This window comes from Fundulus heteroclitus, chromosome 24 (assembly GCF_011125445.2).
Source record: "Fundulus heteroclitus isolate FHET01 chromosome 24, MU-UCD_Fhet_4.1, whole genome shotgun sequence".
NCBI classification, from domain to species: domain Eukaryota; kingdom Metazoa; phylum Chordata; class Actinopteri; order Cyprinodontiformes; family Fundulidae; genus Fundulus; species Fundulus heteroclitus.
The window spans coordinates 12,788,057-12,812,425 of NC_046384.1; the positions used below are offsets into that span (position 1 = coordinate 12,788,057).

General features: G+C 39.8%; 1 protein-coding gene across 8 annotated transcripts in view; it reads right to left on the reverse strand.

Annotated features, from left to right (window-relative positions):
- Positions 1-24,369, reverse strand: part of atp11a (ATPase phospholipid transporting 11A) — a 62,906-nt gene that overhangs the window by 24,679 nt on the left and 13,858 nt on the right. For all 8 annotated transcript variants that reach the window (XM_012857213.3, XM_012857211.3, XM_012857212.3 and 5 more), the window contains exons 2-10: positions 5,927-6,049; positions 5,591-5,680; positions 4,608-4,688; positions 4,412-4,519; positions 4,172-4,300; positions 2,559-2,662; positions 2,413-2,460; positions 254-318; positions 90-171 (exon numbers count right to left, since the gene is read on the reverse strand). In XM_012857213.3, coding sequence (XP_012712667.1) covers positions 90-171; positions 254-318; positions 2,413-2,460; positions 2,559-2,662; positions 4,172-4,300; positions 4,412-4,519; positions 4,608-4,688; positions 5,591-5,680; positions 5,927-6,049 — 830 coding nt within the window. The remainder of the gene's footprint in view (positions 1-89; positions 172-253; positions 319-2,412; positions 2,461-2,558; positions 2,663-4,171; positions 4,301-4,411; positions 4,520-4,607; positions 4,689-5,590; positions 5,681-5,926; positions 6,050-24,369) is intronic.

A 24,369-nucleotide genomic window follows, 5' to 3' on the forward strand; every position in this document is an offset into this window, starting at 1 on the left:
AAATACGATTCTTCAGCTGGTGAGAGTGGAGCTTGGATGCAACATGCTCGAGTTAGAGGATGGGGGGGTTCTAAAATTAAAAAGCTTACTTTTCCACCGCCGATCGTTTCTGAGACTTGGACTGGTAGTTGAGAGCCATCTTGGATTCCATCCCAGTGTAGATAGCAACACCTTAATGCAGCGAGAAAGTAGTTTAAAACACACTAACTACTGAACTACTTATAAAGGCTTTGACATATTCTCTGTGCCTTACCAAAGATATATTCAGTGTTTTTAAGCGTCGCTCCCCGAAGCAGCAAGTTCTGAGAAGCCAACGACCTACAAAGGACAAACGCTCATTTAGTGCCGTTACTTTGATCGCTACTGCAGGAAATAAACCGGTTTTATTACAAAAACAATGAAACCAACATCAACAAAAAAAAACATTTTCTGATGCATCCAAAAACTAAGACAAATAAAAACTACCTGCTGCAGTTAATGGCAATGTGCAAATTTAGCATACCGTGGCTCTCAAAGGTTTACACATCTCTATTACAATGACCGATTTTTGTGATTTAATGTAAATATCCTCTTCAAATCAAATGAAAATAATCAAAGCTTCTTTCTAACTTGATTGCATAAGTGTTAACACCCTTAATCGAATAGTGATTGACGCAACTTTGGATTCAATTCAGCAACCTGCCCTCCATTGCTTAGATTCATAATAACAATAAATAAAGTCCAGCTGTCCTTAATAGGAACCTGTTTAACTTTCTCATTTGCATCATTTAGTCTCTAATGCCAAGGTTTGCAGAGATTTCAAATAAAAGGAAGAATTTCATAGTTTAAAAGGTATCAGGTGATTAGAAGACTATAAAAAAATCCCTCAGTGACCCCAAGACTATTGTACCCCATAGGTGACAAAAACTCCTATTTTTATTTTTTTAATTGCAAAAATATTTAAAATTGATTTTTTTTTTTACAATACCAATTAACAATAATCTAAACATGCATTATTTAAATGAAACAGACAAACTTTAGATTTTTTTTCTAAAACAACGTATGTGTAAATAGAGAGTTTGGCAGATCTTCCTTATTTTTTATTGATTTTATTCCGTCTAATTGAAGCAAGGAGAGCAATATATGTATCAACCTTTATTTGAAATCATTTACTTTTAATGAATGCCCCAGTCTACTTTTGAGTAAAAGGCGTTGGATGTAAAATACATCGTGTTGCAAATAAAATTTTCCTTTTGAAGATTTTAAAATCTCGCCCTAAAACTAAAACATATTCATCCCGACTAAAAAAAATAAAATTAAAATTGCATCAACTTCCTGCGCTGACGGGCTAAATTTGTACCATCCTCGAACTTCAGGAGCCATAAATGGCCCGTGGGCCGCAGTTTAGATTCCACTGTTCTAAATCCTTGCAATAAGATTTGCTATAATCTAATGAAACCAAAACTAAACAATCATTTAAAAGGATATACTTGACACAAAAACAATAGTGAACATTACTAAAAAGCCAAACAATCAGTGAATCATAGCAGTGGAGAACATATAATCCAGGCTTAAATTTCTTGGAGGGGAACGGGTGTTTTTTGTTTTTTGAGGTGGGTGAAAATGACAGACATTTCTGACCATAAAACCTAGAAATAGCTGGTAGAAAGCTGAAGATGATGATAAATTAGTAGTAAATTGAAGCGTTCTTCCAAATCAACAAAAATGATGACTTTGGGAGATGGAAATTAAAGTTTTAGAATTGCCTGGCTAGAAATCATTCGTAAATCTGACAGAAACTCCGGTAGAGTGACTAAATATTGTCAAGTCATGAAGATGTGGGAGGCTGACTCTTACCAAACAAGACTAGATGCTGAAACTGAATCAAAAGCACTGCAAAAAAGGGAACTAAATGTAAGTAAAATTTTCTTGAAATTAGTGTATTTGTCCTTGATTTGAGCAGGCAAGTTTAAATGATCTGCCAATGGAATAAAATTTTTGCAAAATAGGAGCAACTCATCTCCATCATCTTATTTCAAGTGGGCTATATCTAATTATATCATTTTAGGGTTCAAAATACTCATTCCATTGGCAGATAATCTTATTTACCTGCTAAAATCATTGCCAAGCACACTCATTTCAAGAAAAATTTACTTACTGTTAGCTTCCTTTTGCTTCAACAAAGTATTAATTAAAGGGTGTATAAACTTATACAGTCGGGTTGTTGGACCTTTCCATATTTAGACCATATATAGACTGTGCGGATGTACGTCCCATCGAAGGCGGTTTTTAAATGATCACAAAACCCGGCATTTTACCAGGAGTGTGGACTCTCTTCAAAGTGCAGCTCAGAATGTGATGCAGGTCTTAAAAGTCAAATCAAATCCCATTAATCTTTACTAGAAACAGTTATTCGTGATATGCTCAGAATACCTGGACACTGGCTCGTTTCCCATGTAAATGTTGATATTGCCCCTAAATCTGTTGTGGACAGAGAAGAGCAGAAAAGACGTGAGATCAGACGTGTTTCTGTTCAAAGCTTCGACTCCACCCGGTGCTTCTGTGTTTGCTGCACTGACTTGTACAGGTCTGGCTGCGGCTGTTCACAGTCTATAGTGGCGTGGATGCAGGCGACCTCTTTCTCCGTTTTGTAGGCTTTGGTGTCTTGAACTGCGTGGTACGTCTGTCTCAGAGAGAAGAAAGTAGAAATTACACTGAAGCAAATGGTAAAAACAATGCAAACATGACACATGGTGAACAAAGAACACATAACTGCTAGATATGCACTGCAAAAACAGAACTAAAAATAAGTAATATTTTCTCAAAATGAGTGTATCTGTCCTTGATTTGAGCAGGTAAATAAGATGATCTGCCATTGGAATAAGACTTTTGCACTTAAAATTGGAACAACTCATCTCCATCACCTTATGCAGGATGTCTAATTATCCTATTTTAGGGTTCAAAATATTCATTCTATTGGCAGATAATACTATTTACCTGCTCAAATCTAGGACAAAAACACACATTTTAAGAACATTTTAGTTATTTTTAGATCCGTTTTTGCGGTGTGGTTCCTATTCTGTACAAGGCCTACCCTTTCCCCCCATTTTGTCACATAACATTACACAACGTAGAAATGAGGGATATTATGTGACAGACCAACACAAAGCAACGCATAATTGTGAAGAGGAACACAAAAAATGTACATTGAGTTAATTTGTGTGGACAAAGATGAACAAACAGACAATGTGCAGGATGATATGCTACTCTGGGGTGTCTGCGCTACTCAGTAACACAACAAATGTGTGCAAACACCAGCTTAGACTGACAGGCAAGCATCTGATACAGAATATGGCTGGAACTCCCATGAATAAAATATAGGATATTTTAGCAGCTCCATTAAAATTAATGAAATTTGTTTTTAATTATACCATTTTATTATTGATAACGTAACTTTGCAAGTTAGCTTTTTTATAGTTTAATACATTTGGACCTCAGTCTCTATTTATTTTTAATTGTTTCCAAAGACTCTCCAAGTACACTATATTGAAGATGTGTTTATGATTATTTCAGTCATTATCCATTATTTTAATTAATTATTTGTTGAGACTATTTATCCATTTCATGTTCAAAGCTATTTAATATTGATGGGGATCATTTTAATAATCAACCCAGAACTGGGTGATACAACTTTGGTTGCAGTTCTGCAAATCTTTCTAGAGACTGACATGTCTCTAGAAAGACAAACTTGTGTTGCTATGTAATTCTAATTATATTAAGGTCTGGACTTTGACTGGACCATTCTAACACACAACATAGCTTTGATTTAAACTGTTTTTTTTTAAACTTTTCTACGTATAGCTGCGTCTTTAGCTCCAGACCATTTTCCCCATCAACTCTGACTGGATTCATGTTCCTGCAGAAGAGCAGCAACCCACACCATGATGCTGCCATCACCATGTTTCACAATGGGTAATGAAATTTAATAGAAGGCATTGAACACACGTGCATGCCACACTTTTCAGATATTTTAATGTAAGAATGTAGAAACCATGCATTATTTTCCTTCCGCTTCCAACATCGTGCCCCATTTTATGTTGATCACAGCAAAATCCATTAAAGCTTGTGAATGTAATGTGAGAATTGTAACATAAAGTAACTTCAATACAGGAAATAACTCGATGAAGCACACCTTGTGGCTGCTCTCGCCGTCCAGGCTGGCCGTTGTAACGTAACACGTGCCATCATCTCGAGACGAGGAAAGAAGAATGAGATCGCACGGAAAGGTCTCGTCCTGCTTGACATGCACCACGTCTCCAACCTGAGGTGGACAGAGGAACAAAAGGCAGTTCATAAATCTATCAGCCAAGCTTTCCCTCCTCTGGTTCTCTTAGCTCTGAGTGAACCCACGGAAACGTTCCCAGTCACACACCCTCAGCTTGCGACTCTGCGTGCGGACCACCCTGCCGTGCTGCACCACGTGGACGGGACACAGGTTGACAGCGTTGTCTGCTTTATGTCTCAGCCAGTCCTCATAGCCCTGTGAGGGAGGCAGAGAGGCGGAGCTGGTTAGGCGTGTGGCGTCAGCGCCGACGCAGACGCGGTCAGCAGGACAGAGCGGGCCTCACCTGTTTAATGGCGGTCACTATGATGACAAAGAAGAGCGGCAGACCGCTGGTGATTGGACTTGTGGGAGTGTCGATGATCAACTGCGGTCACACACCCACAAATATTTCAAAGGCAAATAATGGCCATGGGGAGAAAAAAAAAAGAAACCACACAAAACTAAGCAGGAAAATAAGTCAACTCTGAACAATAAACAAAGGTATTTCAACATGCATATTTTTCCCTTTTACCTCAAAGGCTACATTTCCTTTCGGTATTTAAAATCAAAAATAAAGTCTTCCTTTAAATATCCTACAGCACGACTGTTATTACACAGCAGAAATAAAGTTTAACTTTGAGCTTTTTAACCAATATATTCTTGGGGCAATTTGCCTGAAAACGGATGTGATAAATTACAGTTAATCCGAACAGACAAGACAGATGATGCCTCTGTTGAGGATCCACCATCCAATTTGATAATACGCACAAATAAATCCTTAAAAACATCCAATTTAATGAAAACTTAACTTAGAGGAATGCAAACTTTTAAGGAAATGGCAATTAATGTGGCAAAATATACAACCATGCAAGGAATACCACCAAAAATAGAAAAAATACTGTAGAAATCTGAAATATCTGACACCTGGAGAGTAAATTTGCCTGTGAAAATTCGTAAATTTAGGAGGATAGATTATTGCTTTTTAGGGTTTGACCAGTGATGTCTAAAGTCCTGATTCAACGAGCCTGGATCCAACGAGTGGTTCATCAGCAGGTCTTTTAGAGGACATGCTGAGGAAATTGTATTTTAATTTTGTAAAAGTTACAAGAATTATTTCACTAGGTTGTGCGTTTTAGCCAAAATAGCCTAACAATGAAGATCTTTAAGACAAACAAGTTAAATGGGACTAAATTGATATTTGTACCCATGTGTGCAGATGCAGCAGAAATGCTTAATCTCTGGAAAACTGGGAACAAGTAAGTCAGTTTTAACTGAAGAATATTTTACCTGAACCAGAAAAATGATGAGAAAGTAGAAGTTAGCCACTCTTCTGAACTGCTCGAACATGTTCTTGGGGACGAAGTTCCAGAAAGTGTACTGGAAACAGGAGGAAGTGAAAAAAATCTGTTGAAAGGCATCTTAAACAGGAACATGAAAAGATCAAGGCCAACGTCATGTTTTCTGTGAGTAACAGAGACATAAGGACTAAAACGTCAGTGGATGAAAAGCCTTTTCCTAAAACAGCTCACTCAGAGCTCTGCTTTAATCCAGAGTCCTGCTGCAAAAAAGAAATGGGCCACAGTGAAAGCTGAATAGAGATCACTTGTGTTTACTGTCGCTGACCTTGGAGGAGACGATTCTGTTGTCTGGAAACCTTTGTTGTATGAAGGCCTCCGCTCCTGGAGGAGGCTCCTTATGTCCAATGTACACTGTCCTGGTGTCTACACAGTTCTCCTCACCAGCACACTGCAGCGGGAAGAAGACAAGAACGAGCCCCGAAGGCGTGTTACACTTTAACATAAACGTGTTGTTAGTGTCTCTGATTTATTTACACAGTTCAAATCCGCCTTGGTGTGATTCACAGACATTGGCAGCAGGGAGACAATGAGTCGGTGAATCATTTCTCAGTGAATGAGGGTTTATTTTGTTGCCACACACACAGGGATGTGTATGTGACTCAGACAGGAAGCAGCAGGAATGGCGCACGCTCCCCCAGACACATTTTCACCAAGCGATCAGAAGTTTCCTCCATTTTTCTACCACTGTATATTGCATGGAACATTTTGTCACACCTCCTTCAATTATTCAGCCGGTCTAACATATTTAGTGGAAAACCCAACTAATAGCGCAAAGATTAAAATAAGATCCTGGAAAAAAATTTTCAAAAGATTCTTTTGCACCTTTAATTCCTTTTTTAAAAGAAAATGTGTTTAAAAATACAGAAAATCTTGACTTTGTAGCTGTGGGGGGGTTTATTACCTGGAATGTCATATATGGCAGGTAAAAAACAGAAACAGATTTAATTTTAGACCTAAAGCATTTCAGGCAATAGGAGTGCTTGGAAAACAAACACAACAATTAGCTGAGCCCCTTTAGTACTTAAGTTGCATCATACAAATATCCTATTTCCACATTTCAAGTGAAAAGATTTTTGTGCAAACTATTTATTTTTCTACTCAACAGGGTTTTTGATCCACCAGAATTTCAAACATAACATACTGTTGCAGGTTCACTGATAAAAAGAAAAGAAAAAGTTAATCTGCTAACAAAGGCAAGCCTGATATTACATCATTTCCGCCCAATTAAAACGTTTCTAAACTTTCCAGGGAATTACCTTGTTAAGATGTGCTGATCTTTGTAAATGAAAAAACGTCTTCAACAAAATAGCATCTTACATCTACAGTCAGAGCAGTAATGGGGAAAAACTGGAAACAGATGAATCCTGAAAAACGAAGCCGAACAAGAAGCGGAGTTGCAGAAGAGTGGCGTGCTGGGCTCATCTGATGGACACGACTGACGTAGAAAAGCAACTTAAGGCCACAGGTAGGCATGGTGGAAGACGTGTGATGGTGAGGGACTGCTAAAGAAGACTGGACAAAGATGAACACCATCCTTATATCCATTTTCAGAAGCATATGCATCAATTATCTAAAAGTTTTTACTAAACATAATGGATTGAATTGTTTGTTTATGCCAGCAGCACATTTATATCCCAACACGCAGGCTGGGGCTCCTCTCCCTTTGACCCACATTAACCTGAGTGGGAGGCAGCCTTTACTAAATCAACTTAACCATAATCCTTCTTGTCCATCTTGTTTTTCTTTTCAGCCATTCTGCATTACACTTTTATTGAGGCCGTCACCTGCAGCAATCACGGCCAATAAGCTACGTGAGATTTTTAATTCCTCACAACAAACAGCCTGACGACAAACGCATGCAAGGACAATCACACGGCCTAATAGGAGGCGACAGTAATCTGTGACCGTTGAGTGTCGAGAGAGGCCACATGGCCCAGTTCACACTCTCACTATCCGTCACCTCTCCTCTCTGTCACACACACACACACACACACACACACACACACACACACACACACACACGCCTGTTGGCTATCTGCACTAGCAAGTTTGAACTTAAAGCCTTCTTAGATTGTGCGAAGTCATTAATCTATCGGTGGAGGTGGACAGATTTCCGTTTTACCGTATTTTCTGGACTATAAGTCGCAGTTTTTTTCAGTTTGGCTGGGGGTGCGACTTATACTCTGGAGCGACTTATGTGTGAAATTATTACACATTTTTACCGGTATATCATTACACCTGTTATTTTCACACCAAACCGCTAGAGGGCGCTCTAGGCCTGTGTTGAATCAGACGTAAGCGACGTAGAAGCGGAAGTGCCGCATCTTCTACCTCCGGAGTTAACGGAGTTATTTGAAAGTGACACCGAGGATGAAGATTTCACTGGATTTTAGTTATGTGGAGTGACACGGGCGCTTTGGTTAACTTCTTCGCATGTTATTTATGCTATAGTTATCTGAATAGCTTTTAATATGTTATGTTAACATACCAGGCACGTTCTCAGTTGTGTCATGTAGCGTAAGCTAACCGTACAATTATTCAGCCTGTTGTTGCCTCCGTTCTATTTTTATTTAAAATTGCCTTTCAAGATGACATGTCTGTTCTTGATGTTGTATATTATCAAATAAATTTCCCCCAAAAATGTGACTTATACTCCAGTGCGACTTATATATGTTTTTTTCCTTCTTTATTATGGATTTTATGGCGGGTGCGACTTGTACTCCGGAGCGACTTATAGTCCGGAAAATACGGTAGATTTCGTTTGTAATGTAAGGCGTTTCAGCTCTCCTAATGCATTTTTTGTATTACTTTGCAGATAAACTGTATAAACCGAGCATTAGCGTTCATGTGAACTTTTATAGGTCGGCATCATTTGTCTTAAAGCCACCTTGCAGGCCTTTCAGACAGGAAGCAGCGTGCACAATGCTGAGCGATTCGGATCTCTTGGATCCCTATTGCAGCATGTCTAAATCTGGATTCTGCAGCTATCAATAGCACCTAAAAGTAATGCCATTATTTATGGTTGAAGTTAGCCAAAACGTTTGCTGATTTGCCATCTGCGGCTGCAGTAACACCAGGAAGGACAGGACCACAGGCGTCTGCTGCTGCCGCCGGTTTTTGCCAGTAATGCAGCTTTATTGGTTTTCTCACCTCGTTCCACTCCCTCCCTCGCCACAACCTGGACGGCCTCTAAGCCGGCCATCTCTCCTGCATCGATTATGTTCTGCTTTTATCCCGATTTGGGCTTTTTACATGAAAGCCCGTCTGCATTTAATCAAATAAAATAGCATCTTCAGATAATAAAAGCCGGGGGTGCTCCGGCCTTCGGATGTAACCGGAGACCTTAGGCTTTCTGGACCACTATAATAACTTTTAGCGGCGTTTTGTGTTTCAGCGCGTGGCAGGTTTCAGGAGCGTATTTATAGTTGGAAGGGAAACATTTGCGGTAGGCAGAGAAGCAGGGGAGAGCACGGAGGCTTTGTTTCTGTCTGTCTCACTCTGCATCCTCATCTTTTCTTACAGTCGCGGTAGTAGAGAGCGAGGCCAACCCTCCAGGGACCGGCTCTCAGAGGCTAATACATCTCACGGCATCAAACATGTATGAGAGGAGTCATACAGGGACAGACACAAAGCTACCTCTGTAGTTACTCCTGTAGGTGATATATTTAGACAGGCTACCCACCGTCTATTATGTGTACATTTTATCCCAAAAATCAGTGGGATGATCCACTAAACGTATAGAAAAACTGACCAAAAAAAAATCGGAATTAAAATGAGAGGTCGTGTTTCACTCTATTGGCTTCCTGTTAAACATAATAAAAATTATTCTTATATAAATGCAGCTCCACCCTATACCGTTTCAAGTGTCCCCAACGTAGCACTTTCTTCGAGTACTGCAGGTGTAGTTGAGGTTTCTGGAGTTTTTAAAAGTACTACGATGGGAGGAGTCTGTCTACTTTCAAGACCAGCCTTAAAACGTTCCTTTCTCTAATGTAGTTAGATGGGCTATAATTATCCCGGTCAATCTTTGTAGCTATGCTGCTACAGGTTTACGCTCCAGTATCAGGTTGATAATCATATCGGGTTTTGTAAGAATTATTATCCATACCTGTTATGCAAATACACAAAATGGCAAAAAGCATCATAGATGAAGAGAAATGGGAAGAAATAAATTATTCATTGCATCACCAAGACTCTCAACCATCCAATTTCAACGTGTGAATGTGCCAGTTCTTCAAAAATAGCCCACGCCGTTCCCTCTGGACCTGGAAGCAGAAGCCAGAAAGCTGAAGCCCTGCTGTGATCGGGAACACATAGTAAACAGGAAGAGCTGGACCCGCCCACCCACTCACACAGCACGCAATGTTTCCTTAAAAAAGCCACTTTTACCACCCCCCAGTGTAACCACCCACTCACAACAACCCTCAACCCGATTCAGGTACAGGAAAAAAAAAAATCAACTCTCATCACTGAACTTCTACGACGCTGCAAGGAGACAGAAAGGAACCTGCTGAGGCTATTCTCACCACATAAGCATTTACATCAGAGAAGCATGGGAGCCTTCAAAATCCTTCACAGATCAGCATGTAGGGGGAACAGCACAGTGGAAAGCTATTTGGCCCCTTCAGTTCTTATGTTGATTTACTTTTGCCGCAGTTCAGATCAAACCCATTTTATCAGGAAAAATATAACCTGAGAAACTACAAAGGCATTTGGTGAATAGTCAATAATAGAAACTGCTGGTGCTACGCTTAGCGGCAACAACAGCCAATCAAGAGCAATCTGCATCTTTAGGGTCAATTTATCCCACCATAATTAGTCAACACGACGTCATAGACCTTGTATCCTATCATTTCCTGAATTTCCTTAGATTAAAGCATGATAACCTACTTATTGGGATCATTATAGCTGCTTCCTGTAGACATTTTTAAAGGGGAAAATTCTTAAACATTTGATTGTTGATCTTCCCATTCAACTGTCCCAAGTAGATTTATGTATATTTCTCAGGATTTGGGTTTATTTAGAATCATATCAAATTACACTACATATCAAGATTAGACTAGACAAGAACAAAATGTATCTTCAGTCTAATATCTATGAAAACACATAACCCTTCTAACACAAAAACAGAGATACTACGCTAATCCTGCTCTACTAATTAAAGGTTAGAGCAAAGTGTTATTACTAGGGAAAGTGTTGGAATATCCAAACTGATTAAATATCTGACATTTATCAAGAGTTTATAGCTGTTATGAGACACTAAAGAAAATGTTTGTACAGCAGAAGCCTGGTTTCTAATCTAAGAGGAAAACCAAAGTAACCAAGGTTCAACCCCAGCCTTGATCTGTCAGCTCCAGCAGCTGCACTAAAAGATAAAAAGATTCAAGAACCTTACAATGGACCGAACCGCTGTACCAGCCCTCATTAAATCAGCATGCAGGAACTTTACAGAAACATATAGCAACATTATTTAGAGAACGATGCGAACACAAAATATTTAACACAACCAAATCTGACAGGTTGATCAGGCCTCTTTGAGCCGGTCAGCCGTGTTTTCTTGATAGATTCTGGTTCAGTTTCTCTAGTTTTGTTTCCTAACATTCACTTGTGGGTGAGCAGAGGCCACAAAGCACCGACTAGCCAATCAAAGACAGACTTGGGGTGATTTAAAAAAAATCTATAATTTTTCAAACCACTCACATAAAAAAATGTTGGCCTTCCACTGAGTAAATCCCATATTAACAACAACCAATATTTAAAGTAGCACATCATTTTGGATTACTTTAAAGCAGAATTAGCAAAGCAGAAAACCCTTTAGAAAGATTTAAACTTCAGACATTCAGAAATAAATTTACAACAGGCCAGCTTTTATATTTCCTATATTTTGGGAGTATTTTAATGCGCTTGGATGCAAGGTGAAAGGTCAAATCTGAGGCATTATACAGAAATATACAACAGAAAGAAAAAATGCTTGTACTGTAGTTTTAATTTGTATTTTTTTCTCACCCATTTTCTGACTCGTAATATTTTTTTAATTATATTACAAATAAAGAGTATAATTTCTCTTTATTAACCATATTCACCAACTTGCATTCCGAGAAATAGCCCCAGAAAACCGTTTGTGACGCTGACATTGGGTCCGTGTCATTGGAGCTAATTCTGCATGACGCCTGCCAAGCCCTGATAACATTTGGAGGACGCCGAGAAGAGCAAAAGCAAACGTAAAAGTCCCGGTAAAACACACAAACCCGTGTTTGTCCGCGGCTTCACATGGCTGCCTTGTTGTTTCTGATGATTGAAGAGTTTTATCTCCCTCGGCACCAGGCAGCGCTGGAAATGAGTCTCAACAAAACCTAAAAAGGTGTTATCATGCCTTCTAATTTACGCACCGTGTATCTACTTTGGATGTCCAAGCATAATGCTTGTGTGCCACAGTGTGCGAACCCTTCAATGCTACTCAGCTACAAAGATAGGCGAAAACACACATCTCTGAATCACCAGGCATCAAAACGCAACCATGAGTGTTTTTCAAAAGCCGCTGACTATTAATTAGAAAAATGGCTTAAATTTTTATTTGCTTTGGCCCTAATGAGTTTAAAAAGATGGGATAATGCATCTTTCGTGCATTTACATGCAAATTAACGTGTCTCTGTTGTCACATTAAAAACAAACCAATCCAATGCGCATAAAACAAGACACAAATTTGTTGGATATATGGTTATTTTTCTCTGCAAAACTGCTACGCCCAGGAGTGTGTTTGCGTTGCTTTGGTGACAGATTAGGAAGCAGCTGTGCTCCACATCTGTCCCGCTCAGCGTCACCACGGCCAACGGGTCAGGCCAAATCAGATAATAATAAATCCTCATCATCCACCTATGAAAAGTCACTATTCAACCATTAAGCACAACAGGAGGCATGGACTGGCAGGAGATTCAGGATTTTAAGACCATATGTATAATCATTTCTTTAAGTATTTCATTTTATTTTTTTTTATCAAAATGCTGTTTCCTACTAAGCGTACATACTGCAATAAAGTAAAATAAACACCTAAAAACAGATGCAATAAAAAAGCAATGCAGTAAAATAAATGAATCCATTATATAAAAAAAAAAACAGTTTACCAAATGGCATTTTAAAAACAGCTTCAGCTCAATTAGAGCGACAGGTGGCGCTCCTTTAGTGTCCAAACCTTGACTGTCAGAGTTTTCTGTGACTGGAAATATTTCCAAAATTCCAAATTTGTCTTTTCTGTGAAAATGTGAAAGAGCCTCCTTTAAGCCAGCTAACCAGCAGTGAGCAGCAACAGAGAGGGAACACAACGGTACTCGGTGGTCAAGAGTCAGCTGAGGGACGGTATGGCGTACAAATTTGGTAGTTTTGAAAATGTGACTTTATTAAATTTGATACCAGTAACCATCTAATGGAAATAACTGAGACAAAACAGAAGGAAATCAGATATCTGGACAAACCCTGTATAACTCTGCTCTACGGTAAGTTGTCGCGACCTTAAAGTGAAACTGATGACCTACTCTCATAATTTTAGTACATTTCTCACCACTTGGAGACAGTTTACAAAGTGAATTTATTGTTAAATCTAAAACAATTATACATATATTTCAATTCACTGATTCTATTATTATTATTATTATTATTATTATTATTATTATTATTATTATTATTATTATTATTATTATTATTATTATTATTATTATTATTATTATTATTATTGATGATGATGATGATGATGATGATGATGATGATGATGATGATGATGATGATGCGGTAGACTGGCGACCTGTCCAGGGTGTACCCCGCCTCTCGCCCATTGACAGCTGGAGATAGGCACCAGCTAAAATTGATGGATGGATGGAAGGATGGATGGATGATAATAATAATAATAATAATAATAATAATAATAATAATAATAATAATAATAATAATTTAGCTCATATTTTCAATATGTCAGCATATATGGCAAGATAGGAACACATGATAGCACCTTGAGGATAATTCTTCTCTAAACCTTTGTTTAGATGCCAAAGACGCAAAAGATATATGTCAATATATCTTTGGCGTCTTTGGCATTTTTGCAACAATTACAGCATGACTTGACCATCAGATTTTACACCATTACATCTATAGAAAAATTAATGCATTTATAGGGTTTTCAGCGCCCTTCACAGCTGATGAAGAACCAACTAAAGCAAACCCCCTTGAATCCTCTGTACGAGTACATCTAACTTGGTTAAGTGTTTCTGCAAATGGCTCCAAGTAGGTAGGTGACCTCGATCCATGCAACAGCTAATAAGTGACGCTCCTTTCCTGGCAGCTGAACAGAACAGGCTGTGTGGTATCTGTGAGACAAATCTAGCAACCGTCCTCTCCACAGCCACCAGCAGCAACAGAAAAGGACAACAGAATACGGAGCAAATCCGTTAAAAATAAGTTGTTTTATAATGTGCCTGTGGGATTTCATGTTTTCACAGCTCACACACTCTGATACCATCTTCACATGAGAGGACGGCTGGTTTTAATCAGTCATTGGAGTTTACGATTCTGTGCAGCTGGTTCATCTCTGCGTGTGAGAAACTACTAAAAAACAACTAGGGAAAGTAAAAGCGTTCCATTTTAACCAGGATTCCATAAAGATAAGATAAGATAAGATAAGATAAGCCTTATTGATCTCACATTGGAGAAATTCACATGTCACATCGGCTCAGTAATCAGTAGTCATAGGAAAGAGGAGTCAAGTAGGACGAGGTGCATCAAATATATACACTGTATGTCCTCGTTATACCACGGGTTAAAAGGAGTAGGTAAGAAAAAGCAAAAAGAAAGAAAAAATACAAAAAAGAAATAAGGCAGAGGATGTCTTCTGTATATTCACTGTGGCTTATACGCGTGTGTATTGACATGTATTGACAAATATTAACATATCTAACCACAATCTGCAGAGAATTAATTTAGACAGCGTTTATTATTTATACAAGTTTGATTTCAAGCCTGAAAAGGAAATAAAAAACTTTAAAAAAAATTGACTCAAAAGAGCAATAAGCAGTGACGTATTTAGGCCATTTTTAGGGGTGCTCAAGCACTCTCATTGGTTTTGCTGCCTTAAATTTCGCCTTTCCTCTTCCTGATTGGCTGTTTTCTATTGCTTGTGTTCGTGCGTGCTTGGAGCGCGAGATTTAAGTTTTGATTCATACTGGGATACTGCCGTTACCACAATTATTACTAGGCTACGAAACTAGTCCCAGTTAAGAAACTAAATATTATCTGCACTAAAATAGGTGAAAGCTGCTGAGCGCAGTTCTGAACAGAAGCAGCAGAGAGAGTTTTGATTTGTTGAACTGGAAAAATGTAAGTAACCAACGTTAGCATCTCAAAATAGCATTTAATTCTGAAGTATAATACATTTTATGAACAAAAACCTAATCTCTTTTATAAAACTAAATATTCTGTGCCAGGCAGGAGTTCTGAAGACCGCTGGAAAGATGGAAAAGCAAAGACTGTAGGCTATTAAAAATTCAGATTCTTAGACACAGCCGTCTGAAAAAGAAAAGGTGAGGGTTTCCCTTTTACCAATATTTTGTTGCTATTATTGCTTTAATTTTTTGTTGACCATTTGAGGCAGTTCAGGTATAAATAGCAGGTGTAATTTATTTTACATAATATACAGTATAAGAACACTAGATGCTGCCTTAACAACTATTTTTTGTTTAGACTTTTGCTTAGTTATAATAGCGTAATTAGGGTTCCACAAAATAATAGTGCTATTTGACTATTTCTACTTCTAGAATTAGGATAAAGACAAATAAAACAGAGGAACACTATTTACATTGGTTTTATTGTACATAGATTTCCACACTGTCAATTAGTAAATTAGTACAAAACAGGGGCGGAGCTAGACATTCTCATCATCAGGGGCTTAGCCCATAAAATATTACATCATTACGAGGTTAATTTGGTACACTAAAAAGTAAGAAATTATTTAATCTGTTGATGTGGTCGCAAAATTGATTCAATATAGGCCTTTACATATCTTACAGTTTAATCTGCTGTTCTTTAATAGTCTTACTAGTATATACCAATAGTATATTAATTTGTTCTCATTTCAGTGATGAAATGGACAACCACTCATGTAACAATTCAGTCTTAGTGTCACCATCTTACTCAAAGTACAGTATTGGGTCCTCCATGCTGCTCATTTATTAAGACTTACTGCACATTTCAACATTGACAACTCACTATTGTTAGGGAAATAATTAGTTATCTGAGAGGATGTAGGTAAGGAGAAGCTGTTATCTACACTTCAGATATATGATGTAAGAAATGTGTTTGGAATGTTAATATAACTTACATGAAATAGGCTAAAGAGAATAACTACAGCCCAGTTGTACATTTGTTGTTTGAATTTAATATTTGAAATGTTGTTGGTATCAGTTACACTTCTACTTCCAGTGCAGAGTAAATACATGAAATTTTTACTTCCTGGTCCCTGAGCCAATCATATGAGAGTTCCCAGGGTTCCCTAACCTGACAACAGCCAGCTGCATGTATCGCTCCGCCTAGCTCCACTCACATACATCTGGGACACGGCCATAGGGATTGCCTTTACTGAAGGCTGGGCCTTATCAAAACTCCTTGCATATGATTGGATAAGCCACTTGTCTGTCATCTTTATCGACGTGCTATTTCAACCACTCACACCGAAGCTAACCTGTGACGCTGATGAGACCGACGCAGGAAAAACCCCCTTTTTTTTTTTTTTTTTTATGTGTTTGCGCCTTTGCGGCTCTAGTGCAGGGTTTCCCGCGAGCCGGTCCGCGGAAAACGTGTCGTACAAACCCCCCCCCCCGGTCCGCGAGTCGGTCCGCCTCGCATAAGCAAATTCCTGCGGGAAACACTGTAGTGGCACACCTTTTATTGACAGTGAGCTGACAGGAAGAGGGGGGGGGAAGACAGGCGGCAAAGCGCCGCGGGTCGGAGTCGATCCCGGGCCGACCGCGTTGAGGACTAATAGGCCTCCTTATATGGTTCGCGCTAACCGCTAACCGCTCCGGGGACGCGTCCGCGTTGCGCGTCCGCGTACGCGCCCCGGAAAACAAAACTTGCCAAATCCGGTCGGGAGAAGGGCGAAAACATGGTTTCCACCAACAAAAGCCTTAAGAGCCGTTCTCTGATGTTCTTTTAATGAAACAATATTAGGTAGATTGGACAACACGGAAGAAATAGCAGCATCAATGCTAATGCTTGCTTCCTCGATGCGAGCCGCCATTGTTGTTGGAATCTCACGGTGGCTTCTCCACTACGTCACATCCATGAAACACCCGCCCTGCGTCCTGATTGGCCAGACCAAAAATTTGGTTGGGGAAATCACTTTCAATCAGCCGTGTCCCAGATGTATGTGAGTGGAGCTAGGCGGAGCGATACATGCAGCTGGCTGTTGTCAGGTTAAGGGTTCCCAACACGGAGTGCCGCATTTGGTATTTTATCTTGGCAAAAGAGCAACAGGCTGCAAAAATGGATACCAGTAAGAGAAGCTGACCAGAAGTAGAGGAGAATACATTATATACCTATCCTGTGGAAGTAAACATTCAGTGGAGTTTCACAACAGCAACACACCGTTTAGAAACGGTTTGTCAGTGGTAACCTGTTGTACCTATTTCAGCCTCTAGGTGTCATTATTACGTATTGGTCCTTTAACTTTTGTTCTTGTAGCACAACACAAACACCGCAGAATTATCCTTTAATTTCTTCAATGTGTCCTTGCCTGATGACAGGTCTAGGGAAAGCAGCATCTTATTCCTCAGAGATGGTGTCCGGTAAACAAAGGTAAAAAAAAGAGGCGATTCAAAACATTTGGTTTGGCTTTTATGAAGCGTCTAACAGGCAAAAACACAGCAGTTTGCTCTCCGATTCCTGTTCTTTAAAACAAGCAGGCTCCGACTAGAGGTTTCCTCTACAGACCACCGGACCCATGATATCAAGTACTCAGTAGAGTGTATACCGGAAATCCTGGCAGCATAAACACGAGTCGGTGTGGCAGGAATCACAAATCTGCAGTTGCTACCAGAATAAGCTCAAAGAAGAACGTCGTTTCACTTTTTCCTTTTTTTAGTACATTTGTGCTCGTACCACAGGTAATTAATACACTGGTTCTTTAAATGCTCTGTTTCCCTGATAGCAGATGTGTTTTACTTTGCCATTGTGTCAGACTCATGACTTTCCTGTCAAACTGATGCAGGGTTTTCCCCACCGTATTATAAGCCTGGCGTGCCGCCTGACTTTACTCACACCCGCTCCAGCCTAAGCATTGTTTATTTTAAATGCCTCGATGTTTGAGAGCAACAGAAAATTGTGAATAAAGTTCCCGTCTGGGAGAAACCCTCCCGGTCAACATAAGCTAACGCTAGCTGTTATTAGCTTGACGCACACTACGGTACCCGGTTAATAGGCTGCGCGGCTCCTGCGAGCTGCGTCATGCAACGCTCCTTGTGTTTTCAATCCCCCGTTTAGCGCTCCTCCCGCAACCCGCCACAACATCTACCTCCAAGATTACCCCATTTTCTGGGGGTACCCTGTGAAAACAGATCCTGGTCTATCAAAGTCAGACAGTTGGAGACGCAGTTGCGGTGAATCGCAAGCGGCCTGCGTGGCCCCATTCACTTCAACATACTCTGATTGCTACGGATGTCATACGGCCAAATCAGATCCAGTTTGTTTTGACTTGACCAATGCTAAAAGATAATTTTACTTTATTTTTAAGTAAATTTTGAAATAAACAATTAGCGGGCATAGCTTTGAATATTAGTTCTTCATTTGTTAAACCCGATTTGTGAACCTGTCTTTTTTTTTAACAGATTTTTTTTTTTTAGAAAAAAACAACAAGAGCTACCAGAGTAGTGAGTCATTCACATCTTCACTATAAAGAAAGCAATGACATTTATCATTGGCTATCTAATGTGACATTGTTTTTGTGTTACCAAAGACCTTTGATTGACTGATCAGACCAGATCAGGCAACCGAGCTTCAATACTCAGAAAGGAAATATTCAGAGACCCTACAAGAGGCCTTGACTGTTTTGAGGGAAATATGCCTGATCACTTTAAGATCACCAAACTCAGTAACTTCCTCTAAGAGTCTCTTTTTTGCCTATCCAACCCTATTTCTAATCCAAAGACTGGACCCAACTATACATCCAATGACCTGCTCCTTGACAAACAGCATTCCAGTCTCAGAGTTCAAAATAAAAGCTTTTTGTGCCAACGTTTTCTGTATAGACTCGATAGAGGGAACCCCCTGACCGTCAGTCCATTTGGTTCCATTAGTGTCTTATTTGGACCACAGTGAGGCACTTAATTGCTTTGCAGTAGTCGGTGTTCTGTTGCTGAAAGCCGCTGGCCAAAAGTGGATTTGCAACTTTTAACTCATTGACCTTTATTCTTTCCTGCCACTGATCAAAGAACTGATTAGGGATTTGAATCAGAAATGAACTCTTTATAAATGCTGGACTTTTAATCAATGTGATGCCTTTCAAATTAAACTTTAATATGTAATAGTAGAAGAGTATTATCAGCATAAAGTCTCGGTTTCTAATCATTGTTTGTGTCTCTTACTGTATTTAAAGTAGGAAACACATACTGAGTAGATTAATAAAAGGATTTAAAATTCTTGAAGACCTGATTAGTAGCTCTTGCTTGTTTATTGTTATGCTCTTTAAATAAAGAGTAATTTTAGTGGTAATTCTAAATAACTCCAAACCCTGAGTAGCATTAAAAAAAATCTCCTTTGAAGTTAAAGCATTAAATCATTCAACAAATTTTAAGAGAGATCACAGCCATTTTCCAGCTGAATGCAGAATGTGGTGCCACTGCATTAGTCAAAAACTGTACAGATGAATTAACCCAGCATTTCTAAAACATAGGTTTGCACTGTAATCCCCAAAAGCAATAAATAAATAAATACTAAAAGCAAAGAACTGATACAATATTTAAGATTTTATAAGTAAATGTTTCAATTTTACCTATAAAAGATATTATAATTAGCCTTTAATGGTTCGATTCAAAGAATAAGTCTAAACTTGAAATCCAGTTAAATGAAGGTACTATAGAGAAGCTTTGGTGCAGTGTTGATACTAAAAGTTAAATCAGAATTTTGAGAAACATGAAGAAGAAAAATGAGGTAGCATCTGAGGGTAAACGGCAGGACAGAAATTTCTCAGGAGATTACCCGTCACGAGATGACATGAACTGAAATAGACATTCACCTGCTTCCATTACCGATGTGGGTCAGAACTGGGTTTGCTCCTCCTCCTATGTGTGTGGGACACGTGGTGCAGCTTTGTTTTGAATTTTAGGCTCCTAATTATGTGTGTTAAAATGCCAAAAGTATTTTTTTTTTATTTTTTACAACAGGTCTGCAACTCTAAATCCAGGATCTTCCCCGGCAGCATCACAGCATACATGTGCTGCACAAAGAAACACCGTAAACATGTTTTCACATAGACCCTTCAGTCTTTAACGCTAACCTTTTATATCATAGAAAAGTACAAATATTGACTTGGAAAGCATGGGAAACCTCATTAGATGATTAGGCTCTAATATTACACTAAATAATGCAAGACAAGAGGCAGACAGCAAACAGACACATGGCTTTGCTTCTCTGAGTTGAACAGTAGAGCGATTGTTGCGGGTTTCCCACAGACAAGCAACGCCATTCTTTGGGTGCCACAGGAATGAACCTGCTGGCCATACTTGTTTTTCCCCAAAAGGGAGTGCCACTGTTGCTCACGTGACACCCCATAAGACTCGGCCTAATGCTCCAATAATGACTGCAGCGACTCCGATGAGTGCTTTACGGTTAAATCACCTGATTGTACTCGTGAAATCACAGCTGAGAATGTCGGGAGGCTATTACAGACCCGACGTGGGCGGCTGCTTCAAGTAGGACGTGTTTGTTTATGCAGTATAACGTCTTTGCTCAAGAATGAAGCAAAATCTGAAGCAAGCAAAGTGTTGAACCGCTTTATGTTTGTACATCTGGTGGAGGCACACAACCCCTAAATCAGTTCCATCGATTCTAGTCAACAAAGACAACCAGAAAGTGGTAAAAAAAAAAAAAGAAAACAATACAGACTCCTTGTGAAACAGATTCCTAACTTTGTGTTCCTATTGAGATTATGTGAGAACCTTCACCACAGCAAAGACCTTTACTCTCAGTCGGTCTTAAATATATCAAACACAGTTGAAATCCCATGTTTCCATACATAGTATAAATGGACACAACCAGTTATCGCATTTTTCTGACATTATAGGCTTTAACAGTATCAGAAAGACCAGATGGTGATGTCATTAATTTGTACGCTTCCCATGACCCCACCTTGTTTTAGGCACACTTGTAGATGTGCTTTAAAGCAACACCCAGGGCTGGGCGATATTGAACCTGAGGCTGCCATTAAACACAGGTATGAGGTGAAAAGTCACTCAGCGGGGAAGACAACGTTACAACTCCAAAAGCAACATTACATTCTTTAAATGCACTCAGACAGCAAGACCTCCACTTTTAGAGACGTGTCCTGTGATCTGAAGAAACCAAAACTGAAGTGTTTGGCCATTGTTAGATCTGAGGAGGAAAAAGGGAGTACTCCAACCCAACGGTGAAGTATGGCGGTTAAGGTACCATGTGGTGCAGCTTTGCTACAAGAGGGACTGGTGCACTTCCCAAAACATATGCCACCATGAGGAAAAAAAACACAATTCTGGAAATACTGAAGCAAAATCTCAAGACATCAGCCAGAAGGTTAAAGTATGGAAACACATGGACCCTCGAAGTGGACTCTAAGCATGCGGCCGTATTGGTTACAAAGAGTCTTAGGGGCAACAGAGTCAAAGATTGGGAGTGATAATTAATAAACCCTGATTGCAGTCGAGCAGAAAAGTTGTGGTCAGAGCTGAAACGGTGTGTGTGTGAGGAGGGCGGCTGATGGACCTGATCCAGCTGCGCCACTTCTGTCAGGAGGGATGAACCAAGTTATCAAATGATCAAACTGGCATTCATTACTGCGTATAATCCATGGTTTTCCCTTTTTAAGATGATATAAACAAATTATCAATGTTAATTAAGATGCACCTGTATATAGCCAACTCATCCAGCTACAATAAAACTGCAGTACAGGTCATCCAAGGCACTTAAGCAATTAGCAGAAACCTGCAGTCCTGCTGGCTGGTGGGCATTTATTATCCTTAGGTTGACAGTACTATCAACAGCGCATCTAAGGGTGCACGTATTTTATCCCCATGTGTCGGTACTTTCACTTTGCACAGTGATGTAATGCCATCTCCAAGACTCTGATGAGATCAGGAGGAAAGCTTCTTCTGTATTGTTTATTAGCCAACTCCTCGTGGTTTCACTTCGCTCTCCTCCTACAAACAGAGCCAGCAGTATATGCGCCGTTCCCTTACAACAACAACAACGCTTAATTACGCCGCTTGCGTTGCAAATAATTATTTACATGTGCGCACACCCAGAAGTGGGAGCGTACCAACTTAATTATGGAAGATACTTGTCCGGGTAAACTCGAAGCGATGATGTGCAGAAGCATTAGGCTGAGAAAACAGCGTGGTGCCTTTCAGCAAGAAGGTTTGGGTTCAAATCCTGGCTGTGGTCCTTAGATGCTCTCTAAAGTATTCTCTAAATACACGCGTGTTATGTTAACTCGTCACTGGGTTGTCCTTGGGTGTGAGTGCGGGTGGTGGTTTCAGTCGGCCATGGTAAAATCCGCCCAGGGTGCTTTCCACCTCCCACCCCACCATGACTAAAACAATCTACCTTCCAATTAAGCTTCTCCTTCCTGGTGTCTGTTGACTGATGGGCTCTCCCACCCTTTAGCTCTATGCTTGTTCTGAGAAGTCAGAGCAGGTCTGAAACATTGCTCAGTAGACAGCAGCATTTCGTACACACAAAAGGTTGGTCTTGATATGCTCAAAACCGCAACAGTATGCAATGGAGAGAGGGGAAAACCACCAGCACCCAAGCCGACATCAGTTCATTTCCATGTGCAGGTAATCCTCTTCCTACTAGCCCACATTGGTCAGGCTGTGCTGCAGTGCACAGAGAAGGAACAAATGGCGGGACTCCAGCCAACGGTAGTTTCTTCGGTCGAGGTGACACCTGAAACGTCAACAATGTGTCTATCACCCGGACATCAGACACTATTTATTCCTAACACAGTTTCGATTCAATTGAGTTGCACCCTGGTTCCGCTGATTCAGTTTTGACAGCTCCGCTCCGCTGGGCGAGGAGAGGAGAGGGCTGCATGTACGCCCAGGAGCGGCTTTAGATGGGGGTCGATCTTTGCGGCAACATGACGGAGCCGTTTCGCTAAAGAGGCTTGAAAAGGCCGATCACATCATGCACGCAACACCTGAGGCACTGGACAGCCAGCAAAGAGAGTCACTGGAGTCCGTCAGGGCAGAGAGAAATGCCTACAATCCTCCTCTTTTATCTACTTATACTTATCAGGGAAATCTGAATCACCTAAATCGGTCGGAAGGTCGAAATTGTACAAAAACGGGAAAAATCCTCAATCAATTGCCGTTATTTTTTAAGACTCAGTTTGAAATTATGACTCAATGAACAGGGCTTCTGACTTGTTCTACTTTTTCTACTTAAAAACACCTTAAAAAAAATAATAGCTGACGTCAAAAGTTAAGCTATTGTTAAGAAAAGGCAGGGACCAGCCGGTGCCGGATTTTATTAGCTGCCCAGGTTACTGCTACCTTCATGAAACTATTTCTGCAGTGCAGCAGCAGCAGCAAATAAATGAAGCCCAACAACAGAAGAGGATTCAGGAGGACAGAAAGTAATAAAGCAGAGAAATGTTGCAGACAAGGTTTCCCTCAATCAGTCTCTTCATTCTGCTGCTCTTACCAGTCCCTTAAGTCTCGCAGCCAAACTCCGATCTTCCTGACCTTTTAATACCATCTTCTCCCTGTTGTTCTCAGAGGTCCGGGCATTAAAAATGATCACTGGAGAATCAACGGCCCACGAACTGGAGCCAAACCTTTCTGGAGATTCCCCTTTTCTGTTTTCATTTCGAGCTTTCAGTTTCAAACAGGTTTTAAAATGCTGTTCCTCAGATTCCTACAGTCCAAACAAACGAACAATAAAGCCACGATAGGAAGATTATGCCAGCTTTTAGCCTTCTACCACCAAAAATAACCAAATTTAACCATTGTCATATTCAAAGTTTTAAACCAACCATGTCATTCAATTTAACCAACATTCGACCAGATCTACAGCCAGCAAAGGACATTTAAATGTAGTTAAAGTATCTGAGATGCACTCTTGCAACACACCATTTAGATAAATATAACTTTTAGCAATCAACCACTAATTTTAGTCTTTGCACATTTGTATAAAAGGGGTCTAACATTTTAAGAATCTGATTTTCAATTTGGTAATAATCAAGCTGGAACGCAACTTAATGCGTCTTTCATCTGGTTCTTGTGTTGATCGGTTTTAGCATAGAGCTAAACCTAATAGAGCACAGCTCATTAGAAAGGAGTTAAGCCGAGCTCTTTCTATGTCATTTATTTCCTGAAACTCCAAAAACAATTGTTGCAACCAATTGTTTTTAGATGTTCAGGGAAATCTGTGTTAAATTCAGTTCTCTTTGGTTAGGTTCTGATCGGGTCCGCTTCTTCC